The sequence below is a fragment of the Macaca nemestrina genome, chromosome 2, assembly GCF_043159975.1.
Source record: "Macaca nemestrina isolate mMacNem1 chromosome 2, mMacNem.hap1, whole genome shotgun sequence".
NCBI lineage: Eukaryota > Metazoa > Chordata > Mammalia > Primates > Cercopithecidae > Macaca > Macaca nemestrina.
In genome coordinates, this window is record NC_092126.1 from 191,487,430 (window position 1) to 191,512,749 (window position 25,320).

At 36.8% G+C, this 25,320-nt stretch overlaps 2 protein-coding genes and 1 pseudogene across 12 annotated transcripts in view; 1 reads left to right on the forward strand and 2 right to left on the reverse strand.

Annotated features, from left to right (window-relative positions):
- Window positions 1–1,119: 1,119 nt before the first annotated feature.
- On the reverse strand, window positions 1,120–9,791 carry C2H3orf38 (chromosome 2 C3orf38 homolog). 2 transcript variants are annotated; one of them, XM_011733880.2, is made up of 3 exons: window positions 9,520–9,791; window positions 6,221–6,462; window positions 1,120–2,012 (listed from the first exon to the last, which is right to left on the reverse strand). In XM_011733880.2, the coding sequence occupies exons 1-3, from the start codon at window positions 9,644–9,646 to the stop codon at window positions 1,401–1,403; spliced, it is 981 nt and encodes a 326-aa protein (XP_011732182.1). In that variant the 5' UTR covers window positions 9,647–9,791; the 3' UTR covers window positions 1,120–1,400. The 2 variants fall into 2 exon arrangements, with proteins under 2 accessions (XP_011732182.1, XP_011732181.1); XM_011733879.2 differs by having other exon boundaries at window positions 1,120–2,015.
- Window positions 9,792–13,631: 3,840 nt separating this feature from the next.
- The window catches only part of LOC105477406 (zinc finger protein 654), a 78,962-nt gene continuing 67,273 nt past the window's right edge, over window positions 13,632–25,320 (reverse strand). For 2 of the 10 annotated variants that reach the window (XM_071092562.1, XM_024791446.2), the window contains 3 exons: window positions 24,520–24,661; window positions 18,661–21,007; window positions 13,636–18,064 (listed from right to left, as the gene is read on the reverse strand). In XM_071092562.1, coding sequence (XP_070948663.1) covers window positions 18,057–18,064; window positions 18,661–21,007; window positions 24,520–24,661 — 2,497 coding nt within the window. In that variant the 3' untranslated portion in view covers window positions 13,636–18,056. The other 8 variants (XM_011733884.3, XM_071092563.1, XM_011733881.3 and 5 more) reach the window with 6 other exon arrangements.
- LOC105477405 (chromobox protein homolog 5 pseudogene) overlaps window positions 18,631–25,320 on the forward strand; it is a 44,638-nt pseudogene continuing 37,948 nt past the window's right edge.

A 25,320-nucleotide genomic window follows, 5' to 3' on the forward strand; every position in this document is an offset into this window, starting at 1 on the left:
CAGTTACAAAATTTTCTTTGTTCTGGTTAAATGCCTAAAACTTTAAGAGCAACACAACTACAAATTAAATATGAATGATACACTATTCTTATAGCAGACAAAAGGGATTTCCCTCCTTTATTCTTATTTTAGGACATACCAATTCGTATTCCTCATAAGAGACATAGCATTAAAAAAACAAAAAGGATGAGTTTTCAGCCTCCTATTTCCAAAATTCTTATCAGTATCCCTAGATGATTATAGCAAAGGAAAAAGTAACATGTACGAATACATCATCACATTTTCCAACTGAGTTTTTTTCCAAATGGTACTTTTATAAATTAAACTAACTAAGAAAATCCATGATCAGCAAACAGTTGCTAGGTAATGAAGAATTTAAACTTCAAAGCATGTAAATAATTTGGCAACTCAACCATGTAACTCAAACCTAGTAACAGAAAGGTAAAAAACTAAACATTCTAAGCTATAATGTGGGAGTATATGTATACTTATGTATATGTGTAAACACACATTATAAATGCATGGGGTTGTTTTGGGTTTTTTTGTCACCTCTGCCAAGATCAACCAAGAGGAAGAAGAGTAATTCGTTTAAAAGTTAGGAACTGGACATACCTTTAAAATTTCAACAGCATATTTCCTCTATATCATATTACAATAACAGCTCTATAAAACTGTTGGCTGAAGCCTAGGTAAGAATAAAGTCTGTTTTGAGAACAGCATTTATCATTGCCCAAAAACAGTAAGGAAAATGTGCAGATTACAAAAGATATTGAGCTTGGACTATAGCTGATAACTTTGAAAAACATGTCTCAAATATTTAAAGAGGTAGTAAGTTTTTCTTAAACTTTCAAATTATTGGACTTTTTTGCAAAAAGAATGTTAAATTTTCTAAAATGAGACCTTTGATCTAAAATATTTAATAGTTTTAAAAATATACTATGGTGAGATGTATTTGTAAAATACAATTATCCACAGTTAGACAAAAGTAAACAAGAAACTTAAAGAGGGGAAGCCTGGACCATTATTAATCCTTTCCCACATGAAAAGTGCAGATATTAGCAGAATATTCACTAAGTAAAAGGAAAATATTACCTGGTTTCTAAGGCACACAGTTAGCTGTCAGATCTAAAGTCGGATTTATTTGCATTAAGCTTTCAGAACATTTGCTGCAATTCGGGTAGAAATAGTAAGTATTCACATAATATGTAAGTCTGTAGTCCAGAAAGGTATTTCAACTAAAATATGTCAATTTTCACATCTGAAATAATTCAGACATTACTGATATAGTATTTGGAAGAGTTTCTGTACAGAAGATTTTTTCAGGCTGACAGTACTTAGTGCTTTAGAGGGTCAGGTAAACCCAGTTCTCTTTTGTTAAGCAATGTCTAATTTCCACTACATCAAACTTGGTCCCCAGTTCCACTATCCAAAAACTGCTTTACATTATGTCGTACTTCGCTGGTACCACACAAAGTGATTACATTATAAAAGGCCTCTAGATCACTTTGTTCAAATTTAACAGCTGGTTTCGGTAATGTTCCAGGAGCAAGGGAACTCTCTCCCCTAATTTTCAGGTTGATAAATTTGATTTTCCAAGTATTCTCCACAAAAGGGCAGCGGATGAGTCCAAAAATTTGTTCAAAAATGCCCAAACAAGTGTTTCCTCGATGGACAGTCCCAGCAACTCCAACCATAACCAGTCCATGAGGAGAAGATGCACATTTCAGTCCATGTGAATCTAGGTTGGGGCTGAGAAAAAGAAATTCTTCTTTTACTAGTGACAGCAAACGAAGGCTCACGATTTCTGCTCCATAGTAGTCCGTAACATTTTGTTCTGATGTGTTGTAATAAAACCTAAGCTTCACATCATGCCAGAAGTGCTGTGGCCCCCATTCATGTTGAGGTGGTCCCAGAAAAGGATTCTGAGAATTAAGGAGTCCAAAGAACCAATGACAGAATTCTTCTCCTAGGCGACGAAAATCAACTTTTTCAGCTTTTTTATCTTCTTTCACCTGCTGATTGAAACAAATAAAATAAATACAAAATAACCCCAAGGTTTAACTTTCATATTTATTTTTCTATCTATCCTATTCAAAGTTTGAATGCACCCATTACACCAGAGAGAAATGAACTATATGTGAACTTGCTGAACCCATTATGCATAGTAAAAAATCTTTTTTCAAAAGGAGAAAAATCATTTTAGAAATTTCCAGCTTAAATTGCTGAAAATTCAGCTAAGAGAGTAAGGTTTAGTAAAAAAAAAAATTAGTATGAACTGGGCGGGTGCAGTGGCTCATGCCTGTAATCCCAGCACTTTGGGAGGCTGAAGCAGGCGGATGGCGAGGTCAGGAGTTCGAGACCAGCCTGGTCAACATAGTGAAACCCCGTCTCTACTAAAAATACAAAAGTTAGCCGGGCATGGTGGCCTGTGCCTGTATTCTCAGCTACTCGGGAGGCTGAGGCAGGAGAATCATTTGAACTTGGGAGGTGGAGGTCGCAGTGAGCCAAGATAGCACCACTGCATTCCAGCCCGTGCAACAGAGCGACACTCCAAACCTTCAAGATGTTCACATTTTGCATATAAATTACATAAAGTTGATATAAGTAAGCATTTTCATTTGTCTTTAAATAGATATTCTAACGGTGATTGAAACAGGTTATTTTCTATAACTGGGATTAATTTTATTCTATTATTTTTCTTTTTTCAAAGAAAATGTTACAGTAAGCTGGGCACGGTGGCTCATGCCTGTAATCTCGGCACTTTGGGAGGCCGAGGCAGGCAGATCACTTGAGGTCAGGAGTTCAAGACCAGTCTGGTCAACATGGTGAAACCCCGTCTCTACTAAAAATAACAAAAATTAGCTGAGTGTAGTGGCGCATGCTGGTAATTCCAGCTACTCGGGAGGCTAAGGCAGGAGAAGCACTTGAACCCAGAGGGCGGAGGCTGCAGTGAGTTGAGATCATGCCACTGTACTCCAACCTGGGTGACAGGACAGACTTTGTCTCAAAAAAAAAAAAAAGTTACTGTAAAAATCTACCTGATAGACTAGATCTCATTCATCCATATGTTCCACAACACTACTTTACCAAGATGTATGAGATCTTAGGTTCACTGAGCACCTGCTATTCAATATACTGGGCACTGTGTGTGGTACTTAAGAGCTATTTCTTCCTACCTTCACAATAAGCCCTAGGACATAGATATTATTATGATCATTTTATAGATTAAAAAAACAAGGCTCAGAAAGGTCGTTATTTGCCTAAGTTAACTCACCTAGTATATGGCAGACCCTAATTTGAAGTTGTATCTGTATGAGTTCAAAGTCAATGCTCTTATCAGTATATAAAGTAAGAAAGCTCTTAGAAGATTCTTTCCTAATGTGAAAGCAAAGCTTTCTCACTCTGAAACCTCATTAATTCAAAAAATGTGGTATGTAGTTTAAAAATCTGCAAATTACCTAGAGGTTAATTCAAGCAACACTTAAATATTTGTGCAATATCTAAAATGTACAGTGGAGATACAAAGAACAGAAACAGCCAATGTCCGCTGGAGAAAATTTCTACAATAGAACTTTTTCTAGCTAAAAAAAAAAAAAAAGCATAAAAATTATTTAGGTTCCAATGTAGGGGCGGGGCATCAAGAAAAACAGCTAATGCATGCTGGGCTTCACACCTAGGTGATAGGTTGACAGGTGCAGCAAAACACCATGGCACATGTTTACCTGTCTAACAAACCTGCACACATACCCTGGAACCTAAAAAAAAAAAAAAAAAAAAAAAAATTTTACAGTAAAATTTTAGGTTGTTTTCATGACATTTTTGCAATACCAAAAACAAAGTGAGAAAGAATTTGCAATAAAATTCTTCTAAAGTGAATAAAAATTACACAGAGCTAAAGTTAAAATTAACCTTGCATTAGACCTAAAACCATAAAAACCCTAGAAGAAAACCTAGGTAATACCATTCAGGACATAGGCATGGGCAAGGACTTCATGTCTAAAACACCAAAAGCAACGGCAACAAAAGCCAAAATTGACAAATGGGATCTCATTAAATTAAAGAGCTTCTGCACGGCAAAAGAAATTGCTATCAGAGTGAACAGGCAACCTACAGAATGGGAGAAAATTTTTGCAATCTACTCATCTGACAAATGGCTAATATCCAGAACCTACAAAGAACTCAATCAAATTTGCAAGAAAAAAACAACCCCATCAAAAAGTGGGCAAAGGATATGAACAGACATTTCTCAAAAGAAGACATTCATACAGCCAACAGACACATGAAAAAATGCTCATCATCACTGGCCATCAGAGAAATGCAAATCAAAACCACAATGAGATACCATCTCACACCAGTTAGAATGGCGATCATTAAAAAATCAGGAAACAACAGGTGCTGGAGAGGAAGTGGAGAAATAGGAACACTTTTACACTGTTGGTGGGATTGTAAACTAGTTCAACTATTGTGGAAAACAGTGTGGCGATTTCTCAAGGATCTAGAACTAGAAATACCATTTGACCCAGCCATCCCATTACTGGGGATATACCCAAAGGATTATAAATTATGCTGCTATAAAGACACATGCACACGTATGTTTATTGTGGCACTATTCATAATAGCAAAGACTTGGAATCAACCCAAATGTCCATCTGTGACAGACTGGATTAAGAAAATGTGGCACATATACACCATGGAATATTATGCAGCCATAAAAAAGGATGAGTTTGTGTCCTTTGTAGGGATATGGATGCAGCTGGAAACCATCATTCTCAGCAAACTATCGCAAGAACAGAAAACCAAACACCGCATGTTCTCACTCACAGGTGGGAACTGAACAATGAGATCACTTGGACACAGGAAGGGGAACATCACACACCGGGGTCTATTGTGGGGAGGGGGCAGAGGGGAGGGACAGCATTAGGAGATATACCTAATGTAAATGATGAGTTAATGGGTGCAGCACACCAACATGGCATATGTATACATATGTAACAAACCTGCACGTTGTGCACATGTACCCTAGAACTTAAAGTATAATTAAAAAAAAAAAAGTGAAGATATATAAAAAAATAGGTATTTGCATATAAACAAATCAGTAATATTTGAGGAAAAAAAAAAGAAATGAGTAAGTCGATAAGCCACTTTTAACCAGCACTAGTGATTGTTCAATGGAAACATATAAACTCAATATAAACTTGAAGTTAATTTCATTTAATTTACAGCTTATTTTATAATAGTATTTTATTAAGGAATTAATTTACATATAGTAAAATCACAAATCTAAACACACAGCATGAGGGATGTTGAAAAACGTATGCAGCTACATAACCATCATCTAGATCAAAATACAAAACATTTCAATCACCCCAGAACATTTCCTCAGGCCCCTTTTCCATTCACTTTGAATTCCCCGCCCTCACTCAAAGCAGCCACTGCTCTGGTATCTATCATCAAATGCTAGCTTTGCCTGGAAGTGGCTTTAATATAAAAGTAATTAGATAGTATGTTATGTCTGGCTTGTTTTGCTCTACTTAATGTTTTTGAGATTCATACAGGTTGTTGCATGTATCAGTAGTCCTTTTTTAAATGAACAGTATTTCGCTGAAAAAAAAAAAAAAATTAACCTTGCAGTTTACTCTCTAAAAATCCAAGAGTCCTCATTTGATGATGCTGATATTGAAAAATACTTTTTCTCTCACATATCAATAGATGATTACATACATATCACTATATGTCAGAAACATTTTTTCTTTTAGTTGCTTTACTGGTCTCTTCCTTCGGGATTGATAGGATATGAAACAAAGTTAAAATTACAAAATATAAATAAAATAGGCTAGGCATGGTGGCTCTTGCCTGTAATACCAGCTGAGGTGGGAGGACCACTTGAGGCCAGGAGTTCAAGAACAGCCTGGGCAACATAGTTGAGACCCTATCCCTACAAAGTATTTTAAAAATTAGCCAGGCATGGTGGTACATGCCTGTAGCCCTAGCTACTCAGGAGGCAGAGGGGGTGGATCACTTGAGCCCAGAAATTCTAGGCTGCAGTGAGCTACGATTATACCACTGCACTCCAGCCTGGGCAACAGAGCAAGAATCTCTTAAAAAATAAAAATAAAAAAACCCCACAAACATTATTAACCATGTTCCCCAAGATTTAGGATTATCAACAAAGTTTCAGACAGAACAAAGGTTCAGAAAAGAACTTTAAGATTTATTTTACCTGTTGAAAGAGTTGGATGTTCTCTGTCTTTGTAACTGGCTCTGGCGTTTCCTTCAATTTCAGTTGTGATTGCTTTTGCCAGTAATCTTTCGCATGCTGAATAAGATTGTGTTTTTCAGTAGCTGGAGGTATAATAATCCCCTGTGTTGCCAAGTACTTAAATATAACTTCTCGGTGGACTTTTCTACGCCTTAGAAGTTCTTCTGCACTTTGGCTGTACACTAATATCGCACGAACAGCATCTAGAAAGAAATTGCGAAGATTAATAAAAAATCATGAGGCACTTACAAATTTGTGCCAGGTCAATAGAAACTCTATTAAATAATATTTATAAGCTATTTTCACAATATAACTGCTGTTGCATGATAGCCACCACTTTAAAAAAACAGGAAGTCCATTGTCAGTTTTCTTTTAATGTCTTTATGCCTTCAACTTCCCTTACCTAAAATCTCTTCTTTTCACTTCCCATAAGTGACAGTGAAAGTTTAGCATTTTCTCTTAAAGAATTGCATTTTAAGAAAACATTCAAGCCAGAAAAAACATTTTTTTCTAATAAGGCCAACAGTCCTAAATTCATGTACAACCTCTAAAAATAGGGACAATTACAACAATATTTTAGATGTCAAGGAATTTTAGTCCTATCTCCTCTACAGATAATGAAAGTTGAGGCCATATTAGGTATCAATTATTATTATTATTATTTTTGAGACGAGTCTTTCTCCGACGCCCAGGCTGGAGCGCAGTGGTGCGATCTTGGCTCACTGCAAGCTCTGCCTCCCGGGTTCACGTCATTCTCCTGTCCCAGGCTCCTGAGTAGCTGGGACTACAGGCGCCCGACACCACACCCAGCTAAATTTTTTTGTATTTTTTTTTTTTAGTAGAGACTGGGTTTCACCATGTTAGCAAGGATGGTCTCGATCTCCTGACCTCGTGATCTGCCTGCCTTGGCCTCCTAAAGTGCTGGGATTACAGGCTTGATCCACCACATCTGGCCCAATTATTGTATTTCTAGAAAGTGGAGAACCAGGGCTCATATTTTTATACATTTTAATTTTTATTCTTTTGAGACGGAGTCTCGCTCTGTCACCCAGCCTGGACTGCACTGGCGCGATCTTGGCTGACTGCAACCTCCACCTCCTGGGTTCAAGGGATTCTCCTGCCTCAGTCTCCCAAGGGGTTACAGGTGCGTGCCCCACACCCAGCTAATTTTTGTATTTTTAGTAGAGACAGGGTTTCACCATGTTGGCCAGGCTGGTCTCGAACTCTTGACCTCAGATGATCCACCTGCCTCGGCCTCCCAAAGTGCTGGGATTACAGGCGTGAGCCACTATGCCTGGCCGACTTCTATTTTAAAATATTTATATTAAACACAGACCAAAGAATATTTCTGACACGTGGGAATCATACAGAATGGCAATAAGACGAACTTCCATATGCATACCTCCTAACTTAGGACGTAAGAAATAGTACTATCTTTGAGGCCCTCATTTCGTCTCTTCCCTAATGCTATTCCTCTTTCTTCTCATCCACCTCAGAGTAGCTACTATACTAAATGTTGCTTTAAAATTTCCCTTTTTTTTAATAGCTGTACAGCATAAGTATATATCCCTGAACTATATTTGGTTTGGTATGTTTTAAATTGTGCTATAAATTCAATCCATCCATATACGGTATATAGTTTTCTATAATCAGCTTTTCACTTAATATTTTCTGGAGTAATCTGATACACATAGCTAGCTCATTTTCACTGCTATATCATAATTAGTTATACGACTGTACACAAGGTATCTAGCTATTCTTCTGTTTACAGACTTCTATTCTGTGTCCAATTACAAACGCTGTTACTTTGAAATTCTCATACGTATCTCCCAGTGCCCAAAGGGGCAAGCAGTATGAGCATCAACCTGGAGCTTGTCAGAAGCAGAATTTCTGGGCGTCCCCTAAAACTAACGAATCAGAACCTGCATTTTAACAAGATCCCTGAGAGATTCAAAAGCATATTCAAGTTTGAGAAGACTAGGTCGGTCTCGAGTATGTGTCTAATCTGCCATTTTAGGAGATGTCAAATCTGTTCTTCAAAGTGGTAGTTTTAACTTAAACTCCTTCACTAGTTGTCAACGAGTTGCTTCACCTGATCATGAACACTTGAAGTTTATACTTTATATTTTTAATTTTTTTTTTCCAAGCTGGTACACAGAAAAGACAACTTCTGTTTCTGGTTTTCATTTCATTAGTTTCTAAAGACGCTGAGTATACTTTCATATGCTTAAATGTTATTCCCCCCACCCCCACCCCCCAACAATGTTTCTTCAAGTCATTTAAACGTTTTTGCACTGGGAATTTTTTTCCTACTTGCTTTTAGATACCCTATCAATTAAATGCAGCATTTTATCCATTATAATTTTAAATTCACACTCACCATGACTGTAAGAAGGTGAAGGCATGTAAGACAAACACTGAAGAACCATGTAAGTCTAAAGCTATTTTAGGTCTTAATTCTTTGGAATTTCCTCTTTTAGTGTCCATGGCTCAAAGTGATAAATGACTTTCTTCAATGCCAAAAATGAAATCCGACTTAAGCAGAAAAACCCAGTTTTAAAAGGGCAGAATCTTTTAAAGATAATCGTATACTAATATGGGAATCTGGAATTTTTCACGTTTTGAAGTAAAATTCAGCAAATTTAAAATAAAACTAGCTACCCGACACACAAAATGAACAAACGCTTTACATTTTTACATGGACTAGTCACAATCAGGCTTCGCACTAATAGCCCTTAAAAATCCACCGGAATATGTATTTAGCTCGCTTGTATGTATTCCCAGTACGAAAATTTAGCTCTGAAAAATTTTGCCTCCAAAAAGAGACGTGGATTCAAGGTGTCTGCCATTTAATTACAGTAGCTGCTTTTTACCAGAGACACAGAAAATGTTTGCCAACCTCCTCCCACTCAAACTTGAAGAAAAAAGCCCGAGCGGCAGCTGACTCTCTTCAGCTGATCGGAACTGAAAATGCAAAACATTCTGGCTCCCCAGAAAAATTTTTAAAATTACTAATGACTTATTCCGAATCCTTGAATCAACAAGCGCTGCCCATAATACTGAATGGATAAAACCTGGAAGCCGCGCCATCATCACCACCACCACCTCCCTCCCTTGACCCGGCAGCCCAAGTCTGGGTAGTAGCTGCAGAGCCATGGATCCGCCGCGGCGGCCCAGATTCCCGAGGATTCTGCCTAAGCGGGGTAGGCGTGAGGCCAGGGGAGGGGCGGCAGCCTCCTAGGGGAAGGGTCCGCCCTTACCTTGGCGGTCTTCAGGCTGCACCAGGCGGTTGGTGACGGTGTCGCATAGGGCCATGATCTCGTCGTTGTCCAGTAGGCCAAGTAGGTTACGGCAGCCCTCCATTTCTGAAAAGCTGAGTCCCGACATCTCCACCCCCGGGGCTGGGGGTAAAGACGACGGCAAAAACGTCGCCCCTACGGCCCACTGGGCCCGCGCCTGGCAACAGACACCGGAAGTGCCTTTCTTGTTGTTCGCCGTCGAAGGGCCTCGAGTATTCCAGGCCCCTGGGCGGAAGTACTCGCCAAAGAGGTCAATCAGGAAACAAAGTGCTCCCACTTGTGGTTCCGGGCTGGGGACGGAGTGAAGTCCCACGTATCTCAATTAAGGGAAGTGCCGGGTTTATATGGAGAACATACACTTTCAGCAAGGGAGCTGGTTACCGAAAGAGAAGTCCCTCCTCCGAAAGAGAAGTCCCTCCTCCAAAAGAGCGCCTTGGAGGGCTGCGCAGGTCCAGGTGCGTAGAAAGCAGCCGGCAAGCCGGGTGCACCGCGAGCTCCCGTGATGCCGCGGGGCCGTCCAATGGAGGCGGCTCCTCCCCGCCCGCGGGCCGGGCCCCCGGGAGCGCTTGAATGTCTTCTGCGGCCACTTCTGAGTTGGGTGAGCCGGTAGTTTGATTCCTTAAATTAAGTAAACTAAAATAATTTAGTTTTGTTTAACATTATAGTATGAAAAGTTAAAAATAGATAATCCACTGTGCCTGGCCGTCTTCCAGCGGACTTTCCTCTCAAACACGCCGGGACAGTTTCTTGCCTCCATTTCCCTTGTTGCCGGCTCGGCCTTAGAAGAGGCGATGTCGCGCGCAATTTAAGGTTGGGGGTTCTGGACGCCAGATTGCCAGGGTTTTACTCCGCCATTTACTCAGACTGTAAGCAAGCTCCTTAGCCTTTTCCCCTTCAGTGTCCTATGGAAGTGGATCTAGTGGAGATGCCTACCTCTTGGGGTTGTGGGGGCGGGGTGAACAGTGCGTGGCTCTTACTAAAGAGCTGATATTAGTATTGGCATGGTAGCAACACACATTGACGAGAGAAATAGTCATGCTCTGCTAAACAGGAATCGGACTAAATTGTCACTTGCCTTTTTCTCTTTCCATTTTTAAGGCCTGTTTTTGATCAGTTGACATTTAATTGGGGTATTGCCATTTAGTAGCTGAAATGTACACATCTGCAGATCCTGGCGAGCAAATTTAACTTTAAAATATATTTTTACATATGAAAATTAGGATTGACCAGGCGCGGTGGCTCACGCCTGTAATCCCAGCACTTTGGGAGGCTGAGGCGGACGGATCACAAGGGGCCAGGAGTTCGAGACCAGCCTGGCCAACATAAAGAAACCCCGTCTTCACTAAAAATACAAAAAATTAGCCTGGCATGGTGGCAGACGCCTGTAATCCCAGCTGCTCGGAGGCTGAGGCAGGAGAATCGCTTGAACTCTGGAGGCAGAAGTTGCAGTTAGCTGAGATCACGCCACACTCACTGCACCCCAACCTGGGTGACAGAGCGAGACCCTGTCTCATAAATAATAGCTAAATATCAGTCATATAGTGTACATGTAGTCTTTAAAACAAGGCATTCAAAATATGGTGAAATTGTCAGTGGATGTTATTTGGGGTACCATTTGCTCAACACAGCAATTCTTCATATTTTAAATTAAGTATTAATGAATGCCTGCTACTATTGAAGGTTCAGAGACGTGACCCTGACCTTTCTTCAAGGAGCTTTTGGGAGTGTTGTTAGTAAAGAGATGACAAGATAAGTGCTAAAATATGTTGGTGTGGGACCACGTGGAGGGCATGTCCAACTTACTTCATTCGTTCATTAAAAATGTATTATAGTTGAGCACCTACTTGCCAGTTATTGTTCTTTGTACTAGGGCAAAAAACAATGCTTGCATTTTGGTGGAAGGAAATAGACAGTAAACATGTAAGAAACTATATAGTCGGCCACGAGATGCTATGGAAAAAAATAAATCCAGAAGACAGGGATGGGAGAGGATGTTAGTATTTTATACAAGTTGAAAGGAAAACTTATTTAAGTGCCTTTGAAGATCACGAGAAAGTGAGTGAACCGCAGGAGAAGCATGTCAGGAAGAAGCAAGAGATTTCGAGGAAGGAGTCCAGGAGACTGGAGCCCGTTTGAGCAAGAGGAGGCAATGAGCAAGGTGGTTAGAGTTGCAGTCAAGACTGATCTAACACAGGGTTTCTTGATCATAGAACTGTTGACATTTTGGGCAGGATAATCTTTTGTCCAGGGGATTGTCCTGTGCATTGTAGGATGCTTAACGCATCCCCATCCTCTACCCACTAGGTGCCAGTAGCACCTCCTTCCCTCTCTGCGCCAACCAAAATTACCTCCAGACGTTGTTACATGTCCCCTGCAGGGCAAAATCACCCACAATTAAGAGCCACTGATATAAAACCTGTCAAGATGCTTTTCGAGATGATGACAGTGTTCTTTTTACTATCCAATACAGTAACTATCAGGCACGTGGCTCTTGAGCTTCTTGTGTTTAGTGCAACTAAGGAACTGAATTTTAAGTTTTATTTGAATTTAAATTTTAATAGCCACACGTGGCTAGTGACTACTGTCTTGGATAGTGTAGGTCTAGAACCTTGTAGACCATTATATGGACTTCAGCTTTCATGTTTTATCTCTTTCTCATTATTCTGTCAATCTCTCCAGACTAGTCAGTGGTTCCCTTATCATCTGTTCCTTCAACTTGCCACAGGTTCTTGCCTCAAAGCCTTTGCTCTTGCCCCTGGCATATTCTTACCTTGGATATCTGAATGACTCTTTCCTCTACTTTAGTGAGGTTCCTGCTCAAAAGTCACCTTATCAGAGGCCTTACCTCATCATCTTGCTTAAAATCACCACCAACACCATGCTTACTTATGCATTTCCTACCCACTTTATTTTTCTGCATAGCACTCATACTGTATGTTTGTTGTCCCCCAATAGAATATGAGCTCTGTGAGGCAAGGATTTGTTTTTCATTGCCTGTTACAGAGGCCAGCATACGGTAGGTATCCAATGAATATTTGTTGAATAAATGAATGAGCTTTGAAGGCACTGGCAGGTTTTAAACAGGAATGTCATTATCTGACTTGTCTCAGAACAGGATTACTTTGGCTGCTGGTGTGAAGACTGAAGGGAGGGTAAGGGTAGAAGCAGGGAACCCAGTTAGGAGACTATTAAAATAGTCCAGGTTAGAGAAAATGGTGGCTTGAATTAGAGTGAAGGGCATGATAGAGTCAGGGATGATTAGAAGGTTTTGGTTCGGGCAACTAGTTGCCATGTATTGAGAGGAGGAATGCTAGGGGAGTAATCAAGAGACCTGGCTTTCTGACAAAGTGGTTATGCTTAGGAAGGATTAAATCAAAGAATGAGAGATGGGACAGGGAAAAAGGTGAACAACCAGTAAAGGGAATAGTAGTGAAAAATGCATGGACTAAAATAACATGATGAGGGTAGATGGGGGTTTTAAATATGACTGGAGCCAAAGACAGGGTACAAGAGCCATACCTAACATGAAGAGAAACTTAGCAAAATTCTGTATCAATGAGATGTACAGCTCTCCACAACGATAAAACTAGTGTGCTAGAATTTGAGTGTAACTGATCCCCACACCTCTTTGCACTTTTTCCATTAAATTCTGTTCTGGTAGTTTCATTTACTGAATACAACTTGAGCAAAAAACAAAAAACTCTCCCCATTAGAGTGGTTTGGGATATTAGATCTTACTACTAAAGTATCCATTCACCCAACAGTTTAAGTACCTAGTAATAGGGGACTTCTTTAAATGTCTTGGAAACTAATTTTTGAGAAGGTTCTATAAATTTAAGGGGAAAGTTTGTCTTCTAGGGAAATACAAAGAACCTTATTGCTTTAGATCTGTGATTGTCAGACCTTAGCTTGTATCAGAATCACCTGGAGGATTTGTTACGCCAGATGGCCTCCAACCTGACCACAATTTAGCATTTCTAACAAATTTCCAGGTGATGCTGATTCTGCTGCTCTAGAAACCACATAAGAATCACTGCTAGAAGATACTACTACATCAACCAGATATCTCTCTACCAGGCTTCATCCTTTGACTCTGAAATCACTGATCCTCAGGCAAATCTGACCCGAGTTGGATTATTAGATCCACTCATGCTCTACATTTGTAGGGAAAAGTGTGTGGCACAATGGAAACATGGTTTTGGGACCCATCTGATTTTTCAGTCACCCTCTGCATTTATTAGCTGTGTGATTTTAACCAGGTTAACCTTTCTGAACTTTGGTGTCTACAGAGCAGTGTTCATATTTACCCTTGAGTTGTACAATTAGAGGTAGCATATATCAACAAGCCATTTCTTCCCCCGCTGTGCAGTACCCATCAATAAGGCATGAAACTTTCTATGATTTACAATTTTTATTCCAAGTATTAGTGGATTGACTCTATTTCAAATCTTGATGTACAGTTAAAACATCTGTCCCTGTTTTATCAGTTGATTCTTAAAATCAGTACAGACATTATGCTATGAAAATCAGCTGAATTTGGTTATCTTGGAAGCCTATTTAGTAGTAGTTGCTTCCCAGAATTCCTCAAATTTCAGAAAAGGAAAATGAAGTTATCGAAACCCCAATAACTTTGTCCAAATACCTCAATACCTTCATTATTTTGAATATGGAATATATTGAGTCTAAGATCATATGACCATAAATCAGACTGATAATTTTAGATCTCAGCTCTAGAATGTTTCAATAACACTCTCATAGTGTTTCAAGGCATAATGCTTGTAAGTTGCACAAATCATTTTATCCCATTTATCATTTGCAGTGTGATCTCATCACATCAGAAAGGTTTTTTTCCTACTTAAAGCCCTATTTTTTCCAATTGCAAGTTATAACAAATAGTTTAGAGGGTTTTCCTTTGTTAGCGAACCAAAAAAGTAGGAGCCCTCATGCTCAAGGACATCACTTTGGGTTACAGCTTACTGACTTTAAAACGTTTGTTTCCCCAGTGAAATTCTTTCCTAGGAAATAATTTTCATCATCATTTATATTGTAATATTTCAAAATTATTTCAGTCTTTGTTTTTTTTAAGTTCCACCAGAAGCTCTTCATTTTTGAAGAATTACCAATGTAGACAAATTTATCTACTGTCTTGCCTTTGGAGAGTTCCGACACCTACTAAGTTTGCAGAAAGTACTGTATCACACTGAACCCACTTACCTGAAGTGACTTTGGTGAAACAGAATTCTATCAACTTTTATTCCTCCATATAGGCATTCGTTAAAATGTCCAAAAATGCCTATTTTGTGTAAAATGTTAGATATTTCTATTTTCTATATTATGTTTTAAAAAAATCACTCAATCCAAATATGGTAATGATACTAACTGAAATATGCCATTCCTTTATAAGACATAATTGACATTTTCATTTAATATATACCTTATATAAGTCTAATTCCTTTTGAAAGCAATGTACTACATAAAATTGAACACTTGATTACCAACAAGGACAACGTTTTATTGAACAAATCTATGTACAGTACAAAAAATTTCTTGAAATGAGACACTATTGTTGATTTATTGCAGTTCAATGGCTCAGTTTTAATTTGTACTCTTATAAAATGCAAAGTAAAATAATTTAACATTCAACAAGGAAGCACAAATTTCCTTTCTTGCTGAATCTGTAATATCTTTCACATATTAACAATTCCAAAATGCATATGCAGCATTTACTCATTCTGAAAAGGTGTTTTACAGTACCAAATAAATTAAAAAATAAACACTATCATCCCTTTTAGGTTTTTCATCCATACATCAGTATTAAACCAAACATGAAAGGAGTACGGCTGAACCTTCAGTGTGATTTGAAAAGAATCACAAGTTCAATGATATAAATTATTTAAGTATTATATAATTGGTGGTTTTAAAAAAATGAATATGGCTAAAGCCCAAAGTACCAGTGTCCTTGTCCATGGAGATTACCCTTTTTACCTCCTCCATAATATCTGAGCAGCAAAAATTCAGATTTGCTATTTTCTTGACCTTACTGACACACAGCAGAAATTTAACATTTAATTTTTTGGAGGAAATTTTTATTTAAAAATGAAGATTTGAAACTTGGTCCATGTAGGATGAATACATCCTCAAAACAGAAGAAAAGAATCTGAGGAATAAGAAGCAAGCTTCCTTTTCTTCTGAAGCTCAAATTAGAACTGTTGGAAGTGTATGCACCCTATAAAAGCAAAATGATGTAGGTTTATGTGCTAAAAGACAGACATAATAAAATGAACACATTCTTTCACTAGCTATTTGAGAAATATATAAACCGAGGTTAAGACAGGGTGGTCAAATAGAAGTTTATAAAACATTCCTTGATTTAGTTATATATAAATCAGTTTGATCTCAGTCTTTCAGAAATAATTTTCTCTTAGCAACACAAAAGTAGAAATAAACCTCAAATTAAAGACAAATAACAAATGGAATATATTTGAAACATCTTTGCATGAAAAATGGAAGTAATGAAAATGGAATACTTTGTGGGCATGGATTTATATCAGTTGTTACAACTTGTGAAAAATGTGATAAAATATTAAACTTCTGGAAAATGTACAAAGCAGAAATATTTCAAAAGACTTCACTGTCCAAATGAACCAGTTTCCAAACAGACTTTTTATTACAAGACATACTTTTAGAATGAACTAAAATAAAAATCATTACATTTTTAGTATCAAGAAATACAGAAAACATTTTTTTAGCTGACCTTAAAGAAAAGACTTGAATTATGAGCTGTGTTTAGTTACCTAAATGTAAATTCCACAGCCTAATGTAGGCTACATAACAGAAACAAATTTAAATTTGGAATGGACTTATGACCATCATTGCATAGTAGTGAATGCTGATGATAAACGAATAAAACCGGGAAATTTAAAAAAAATCATCTGATCTATCATGATCTGGAAATCCTAATAAAATATGGATGCTACCTGGAAGAAATTCCCCACTTCCATAATAACCTCATTGAAGAAGCTCTAATAATAGGGTCTGATGAGATTATCTGCCTTGAACAAAGATTTTGTTATTTAGAATAACTGGAATATTTGACATTGGGACATTAGGAGATCCGTTTTGAAACAGTTTGCCTTTTTGTTATTTTTATCCCTGTTTTAGATTCACACACTATTAGGTAAAAGGAAGTCTTTAAGTATCCTCCTTTCCATAATGGACAAATGGAAAACATCTGAGAGAGTATTTTTTAAAATATTTATTTTGTTAACACTTTAAGTTAAAATTTTCTTAGGAAAATAACTTACCACTAAGGAAAACAATGCATGAATGTATCTCTTATTGTGTTGTGCAAATGTTTTGTGTAACTACTGCCTTTTACATATAAAAATTACTATTCAGACCAGAGTCATCACTAATGAATAAAAAAACAGGAGTAGTATGGCTTATTTTGGAATTACCTCTCCTAATAGAATAAAATGAATGAATTCTCAACCTGATTCTTAGCTGATTTTTTGAGCCAGTTATTTTAATAGGACTGTACTTAGATAACTCATATTAATGTCTAAAGGACCTTATTATGAATCATCAAGCAATGTCCCAACATATATACAAACAGAAATATCCCAGTGTGCTTTTACCATTATTCACATTGAATAATTTGCAATTCAGTGTTTTCCTTCAACTACAAAGCCTGTAAAGTCTTAGATTCCTTTCATCTCTCCCCAGAGTTACTGATGGTTTTTTTTCCCTATTTTATTGACACTGCTGCCCTTTAAATGTAACTAATTTATACCACAAAAGTGGTTAGTGGGAGGTTCCATCAAGAGCTTATTAGCAAAGCACTGTGGTTTTTTTTTAAATTTCTTAATTTTCAATGCTGGCGTGCCATTCATTGAACTTTGACTTAATTAATCATCTGGAAACCAGTTACAATCTTTAATTGATAGCACTGTGGTATGTTAATGTATAAGTTTCTAAATCATCACAAACCAAACAGCAGCGGTTCCTTCAACATGTTTGACCAGAAGGGAGGGGACATAATCTGATTATGCATGACAAGAAAACAAACCCCATTTGTAGAATAAAATACTTTAAATGGTTTATTCTTGTAAACCAGCCCCCCTCCCGACACACACTTTTTAATAATGTGTTAACTTTTCCCTTTCTGTAAGGCCATCGCTGGTTTTCTGACTAGTTGCCTAAACATGTTTCTCATATAAGCGAAACTGAACATGCTGCTGCTATTAATCATCATAAACTTTAAAATGTGGTTTTCTGGAAAACTGGTACTTTGGGAGTTTTATAATAACCCTTTTGGAGTCTAAGCCAGCACATCTCTGTGAGTTCATTCTAGAAAATGTGCTTTGTCTTTATCTTTAGTAATCCGAGACCACTCTAAAATTAAGGCCATCAGGGAAATAGCAAACTGATGATGCATTTTCTTATAGTGTTTTTTTCACACTACTGCTTGATTGATAGGTCTTTCTGAAATATTTTCATCAGGCACCTGTAAAACAGAACACATCTGTTAATTCAAATTTTATTGACGTTCAACCGGAATTCCAAGTCAGATTCCTGTTTAATTTACACCCTGTCATTTTAAAGGATATTGCTATTAGTAGAAAGACAAGCTCTTTTTCTGATTTTGTTTCTCACTTATTTTCTGTTCTTTTTCTACTTCTATTTTTGTAACAGAGACACAGATTCACTTGATTTATATTCTGGAATGCATATGAAAAATAATTCCCATCAAAATTACAACTTTTATTACAGAAACTTGGAATGAAGAAGAACTTTTGATACAGTGGAAGAAGTATAATCAAAGAATATGAAAAACCTGTGTTCAGATTCTGCCTTGCACAAGTTCATAGGCAAAGCCCTATGCAAATTACTTGTGAATTTCAGTTGCTTGATCTATCAAACAGGAATATTAGTATCACCTCATACTGGTTGTATGTATTAAAGGAAATAACGTATGGAGTAATGCTTCACTATCTGTGCTACACAAATGTCAAGTTTTTAAATCTCAAAGATCTATAATAGTTTTATTTATGCCATTTTCTTTTTTTACAGATATCTCTACTAAGAAGATAGAAGACTTACTTTCATCATCTGAATCAAATCCAAAGAGTGTCTGACATTTCTTTTGTGCAAGATGAGCCTCAAGTGCTTCTGCATTACAGTAGGTGGTCAGGCATTTGCCACATCTTAATCTTTTCACTGATTTTTTATATACGTTATCTTGATCAGAACAGGCATCTACTCTATCAGTCAGAAATTTTCTGCGTTTTGGCATACTAAGATACCGTTCGTCAAGGTAACTGGGAGGCAATGGTCTGACGTATGGTTTTGTTAAAATTAAGCCATATGAAGTATGTTCACTTGTCAGATTTGGTTTGGAAGGTGCCTGAGATACTGGCAAGGTATTGTGTTCTTGTGGTACAACACTGGGTAAAATGGAACCATTTTCTGTCCTGATTCTGTTTGTATCAATTTTCAAAGCAGGATCCGATGAAACTAAAGGTGTTTGCTCTATTTCACTATGTCCATTGACTAAATCACTACTGCTACAATTATTTTCAGAATTTGGCTCTATGTCAGGCATCTTTTGGTCTATCAAGCTTATATTTGAAACAGTGTCATCAGAACGTTCATTTCCATTCTGAACTAAACTGTCTGTTTTCTTTTCCATACTTTCTATACATGTCTTTGGTTCTGTAGACTCTTTCCTTGATTTGCTAGTAGAAACTGGCAGACTAATAGTTTGTTTCTCATTACTAGATGAGTCTTTTTCCTGATGATTAGGATTTGAGTCTGTATGAACATCCCAAAGAATTGTTTCACTTGGTTGTGCAGATGATTCTGGTGTTTTACTTAAATAGTGCTGAGCTTCATGTTCATATAGCAGAGGAAGATCTTCAAAAAGCTCATGGCATTCTGGAAAACTACACTGAGCTTGAAATATCCTGTGACTTTTTGTGTGCTGGGCAAGCTGGAATGGCAGCTTAAATGACTCGTTGCAATTAAAATGCAAACAAAAATACACATTTGGATAGCTGTGTCTATTAAGGTGGTCTATAAAATGTTGAGAATCTTCAAATTGCCTTTGACAAAATTTGCATTTTCCTTTGCTCCACTTCATTACTGTTTGTCGCACATTTAAATCAGTTGGATGTACGGTCATTGCATGTTTATTTAGAAACCCAATTCTTTTAAATATCCGGACACAGCCAAGAGCAGGACACTTAAAGTTTCCTTCTTGATCTGTGGCATATATGTCTTTTGGATGGCATACAGTTCCATTGATTTTATGAATTACTGAAGTTTCTTGATTCAGGTCATAATCATCTTCTTCATAATCACCTTCTTCATCCTCTTCCTCCTCATAATCATCCCCACATTCAGGTAAAGGCTTCAAGACATTATTTAAAGAAGTTACAGGACTGCCATTTTCAATAACATTTTCAATAACATCTTCGGGTACACTGACGGGAATTTCAATGAATTCAGCCACATGCTCAGGGATGACTTCTTTGTTTCCTTCACTAGGAGCAGTAAGAGTCTCTACTTCCAAATCTTTACTATCCGAATTCCCATTTTCAAATGAAATGGAAGAATTAGAACAATTTATTTCTCCCAAGGCAGTGACTTCCTGATCATCCTGTTGAGCTGCAGCAATTTGCTGTCTCTGTATCTTCTTAACATGATTCTTTAAATGCTTCTGCATAAGTCCTCTGTTTCTAAATTTCCTACCACATATTACACATGCAAAACTGCCTTTTTTCTGATGAGCCTGGGCATGCCTTACGATGTGACCACCTAGAAATTCCTTGTTACATAACATACAACGATGCCTTGGGACATTGTGATCTACTTTGGAAGTATTAAGAGCTGTAAAGTTTTTCTTCGTATTAATATGACCTTTAGGCTGCACTCCAGATACATCATCAGGATCAGTCTCTCCAGTGCTCTGATCTGTAAGAGAGTCAAACCCTTCATCCAAACCTTGCTGTTCTTCTGTCCTTTTTAGATTACCTGCATTATTTTCCAGTGTGCTTTCATTTAGAAATCTAACTACTGATTTATCACTCAATAATGCTACGCAGTTTTTCTTAATCATTACAAAGTTCCAAAATTCAGGGTCAAAAAACAATCCCTTTTTCAAAATCGGAAGCAATTCAAAACGAACACGATTTTGAACACTACTTGTGCCTTCATTATATTCTTCATCTGGACGTTTGTAAAGCTCTTCAACAGTACGATACGCTTCTAAGGAGCGCTCCAGAAAAAATATTGAGAGTGCACAAATCCTGAGGATCTCCAAATCATTTGGCAAAAAATGTGCAATTGTTTTATAAATCAGACATTTAGTTTTGGGATCATCATGAAGGTCGAGTTGCAGAGCACAACCACATATTTCGACACAAATTTGCAAGCCTTCTTCTTCAACCTGGAAAAATAAAAATATTAGTGCTACTTTTTTTTTTTTTCCAAAAAATGGTTACATTAGTCTATCTTTAAAAAATACAACTCTTAAAAATGAAAGCTGAATAAACATAGTATTCTATTGTGCAGTTTTCCATATTTAGTAGCCTTGTTTAACTCTTTAAATATATACCTTTCTCTGTTTTTAAAACTTGAGAATAATGTGGAATAGATAGCATTTTAGCTTCTAATTTATTTAATTTTCACATTTGACAAGCCCCACTATCCATAATACAAAATGGACTTACGGTGTTTCATAAACTTATGGTGATTAAGATTTCTTAGAATTCTAGACCCCCATTTATTATTTTAGGTATAAATCTCATATTCTTTGAGAGAAGGGTCAAAATTATACGTATTTTAACAGATTTATCAATTTTCCATATCAAGAAATAAACTAGGCTTAAAAAAAAACTTCTTATGGGAACTTTTATTATGGTGCTATATGAAAAAATATTACTTATTTTGCTTATTAAGTAATGTTATTTATCCAGAAAGGGGGGAAATGTGGCCCACATAAAGAAGGCAGTTATAATCTTTCCAAATCTAATAAGGTATATAAGGCTCAGAATAATGAGCCCCCCTGGAAGTTATCTGAATAGTACTCAAGCTTTGAAACGTTTACTGATGACTCAAGGATAATTGCATCAGCTTTTACTTGGGAATCTTTTGTCAACCCATCTTAGTTATAATAGTGTCTCTCTAGTGGTGTGGAATAATCTAAAGGCTTATTTTGATTGGAGGAGATACCATAATAATGTCTTTAACATCATACATATGTATGTATGTCATACTGCGTACATATGGTATAGTAGAGATTACAGGGAGGGATACTACCTTGCCAGCCTCACGTTTTCTTAGTCCCTTACATGCTGTGTAACCCTGCAGAACTACTTAGATTTCCCACAGGCAGACCTTAACTTACCACATCTTATTTTCACTTTAGCTAGTAAATTCCTACTGATCCTCCTATTCATTCTTTTGAGAATCAGCTCTAATCTGAAGGTTTTTCTTCCCACTTATCCTGGTCTCTGCCCTGAGGTACAGTTAAAATTCCCCATTCTTTCCACCCAGAATAACTTATCTTTAAAAAACATTTCAATTTTGTTTTATAAATATCTGTGTATGTGTATGTCCTCACCTCCTAACTTTGAATTCCTAAATTACAGGGGACAGTGTTTCATTTTTTATATCTCCCTATAGTTAGCATAAAAGTTGGTACATTGTAACCTCTGAATAAATGTTTGCAGAATGAGTGAAAGTCGGACCTATTGCATTTACTTAGTTTGCTCCTACAAATCCATCATCTACAACTTGGAATCCTTTCTGAATTCCAACTACTTATTTCTAAATGTCAATTATAATTAGACTTTACTACCTAGATTTTTCAGATACAGCAAATTCAAAATCCATTCATTCAAAACAGAATTCCTTTTCTTTCTCCATACTTCTATCTACATCCTCTTTTTTTTTTTTTTTTTTTTTTTTGAGACAGAGTCTTGCACTGTCACCCAGGCTGGAGTGCAATTGCGCGATCTTGGCTCACTGCAACCTCTGCCTCCTGGGTTCAAGTAGTTCTCCTGCCTCAGCCTCCCCAGTAGCGGGACTACAGCCATGAGCCACCACACCCAGCTAATTTTTGTATTTTTAGTAGAGATGCGGTTTCACCATGTTGGCCAGATTGGTCTCGAACTTCTGGCCTCAAGTGATCTGCCCACCTCGGAATCCCAAAGTACTGGGATTACAGGTGTAGGCCATCGCTCCCAGCCTACGTCCTCTATCTTGGCTCATAAAATTATAATGTATACAGATGCTCACATTTAAAAATCTTAAGATCATCAAAAAAGAGAACAGGCTACTTCCTTACCTGAAATCTTTTGATGGTTCCAGGATATTTATGAATTTTCAATTCGTTCAATGAAATGAATGAATTGTTGCATTCAAATTCCTTTAAGTATCTCCAACAATCACTCCTCCTACCACACACAGTCTCTGGCATTAGTCTCATCCCCCACCCACTTCCCCACATTTCTCTGCTACCCTTTAATGTCACCAGATGGTTGTGAAAAACAAATAATAAAATGAGGAAAAAGTGCCCTGTAAGCTATAAAATTCTCTACAAATGTTAATACTATTCTCATGTCATTGAAAACCCAGCTTAAAGTATTTCCTCCGTGAACCCTTTTTAGATATGCCATCTATGTCTCCTGAACTCACACAGTATTTATGACTCTTCACAGTACTGAGGCAATTGAATGATTTATTCCAACAAATAAGTCTTTTTAGTGGAGTATAAACTATTAAGCATCGTATTTTTAATACTTATTTCATCTTTCAATTTTCCTTTTATAATATATTCATAGGTTTACCCCACATGTGAAAAGAAGAAAGCTCTGTGATGACTGGCAAAACCTCACTTACATTGTAAACTTTCTATAATAATATATATCAATTTTTGGTACAAATAAGAATCATGTACAAAAATATGGATACATCTTTATTTTTTAAAATTGTTTTACAGGTGATTCTAATGCACATCAAATGTTAAGACATGTTCTGTAACATAGTTTTCTTCTTTTGTTGGAAGGAGAGGTTTACTTTGAGAATGCATTTGAATGATATTTCACCATTTAATAAGCATACCATGAATGCAGTTAGCAAAATTACCATGAGAGTATGATCACTACATGATCATACATCTAATGAGTGATGTGATAATGAATGTAATAAATGCATAAAAACATAAAAAAAATTAAAATGTATTATTTAATAGATGCCTCCTTATATATTTAAAAGTAACCAACATAGAGATTCCGTTTAATGGTGCTACCTAAAATGTAAAGTGGCTTTATCTTTATACTCAAAGTCCTGTTGATATTTTGGGGAGAAAACTAAAAGATCTGCAGGATCCACTTTCATGTCTACGTAAGACTCATGTAGGATTGTACTCACTTGGAAGTGGCCCAAGAAAAACTTGATTCAGGACTATTTTTAGAAAGAGGTAATACATTTTTACAATTACTTCAAATAAACAATTTAAAAACTTTGTCCTTAAGTTTCAAAAACACCTCAGAATTCATTGTTCCTTTACACGTAAACAGTGGACCTAAAACTGGAACTAAGTTTCTCTGTGACAGTGAAATGGTATTATCGATAGATACACCAAGTTTATTTGCAAATTAGTTAAGATTCTATAAATGGGATTTAGGACAATATTGAAAGTAACAAATTAATTATAAGAAAAAAGGTTGTAATGGAAGCAATTTCTTCCATGTTAAACTTTAAGTAACAATAAATTAGCCTCCCATGTTGAGAGTCTGCAGTTAGGACAGAGGAGAATGTAATGTATGGAAAATGAGGCCTTAAAATCCTCCTTTCCTTCAATTTTAAAATCAAATAAATTTTATCAAAAGAGATTCAAGTTTCAGTGAACTGCCACTGAATTTTAAATGTAAGGGATCAATATATCCTATTTACCTCATCTTTGATGATTTTCATGAAAGGAAATATGACTCTCACGTTAGTTGCTGTTCTTAAAAGCTGGTAGCATTGATCTACAAAAACTTGTTTTGAAGGATTAGATTTAAGCTGTAGTTTACTCCATATGAAAATCAACTCCCTGTAAATGAGAAAAAAAGAGAATTATCAAAAATACAGTTTATTCAAATACAGACATTAGCTATCTTTCCCTGATTCTATAGTGCCCTGGCTGCAATGTATATGAGTGTAAATATGTATTACGTTCACTCCCAAGCTACTTCTGCTACCTATATGAAACTAAAAAAAGTTGGGAGAGGAAGAAATATCAGAAATCACAAATGTACAGTGGGAAGGAATGAATTCCAACAATATGTTGGCATACCTAAGATGTCTCTACTACTGGGTCAAAACAGAAATTCTGATACTAATTTGCCAATACTGATATTACTTAAAAATAATAAATCCTGGCCTTTAATTAATATTTTACTTGTAAATTTGGAAACCAATGTTGTAGACTATTTATAAAGAAATGGTTCATACTTTTCATTTTCAATTTATTAAGACATCAAAAGTTCTAAAGATTAAAACTGTAAGTATGTTATAGTATTGATTCTGAAATAGTATGTTTCAGATATCATACTTTTAAACAGACAGGCTATGGACCATTCGAACTATTTCATACGCAGATTCTTTTCTCAAATACAGCCACTGTTATTTGATGCACAAGGCTAAGAGCAGTGGGTTTTGAGACAAAGGCAAATCATATGATAGAGCTGATATATTTCGATATCACATTTT

Coding starts and splice junctions, on each gene's coding strand:
- C2H3orf38 (XM_011733879.2), bottom strand. CDS start 9,646: ATGTCGGGACTCAGCTTTTCAGAAATGGAGGGCTGCCGTAACCTACTT. Junction 6,463..9,519: donor GCAGCCTGAAGACCGCCAAG/GTAAGGGCGGAC, acceptor ATTTCTTTCTAG/ATGCTGTTCGTGCGATATTA. Junction 2,016..6,220: donor ACATCCAACTCTTTCAACAG/GTAAAATAAATC, acceptor TGTTTCAATCAG/CAGGTGAAAGAAGATAAAAA.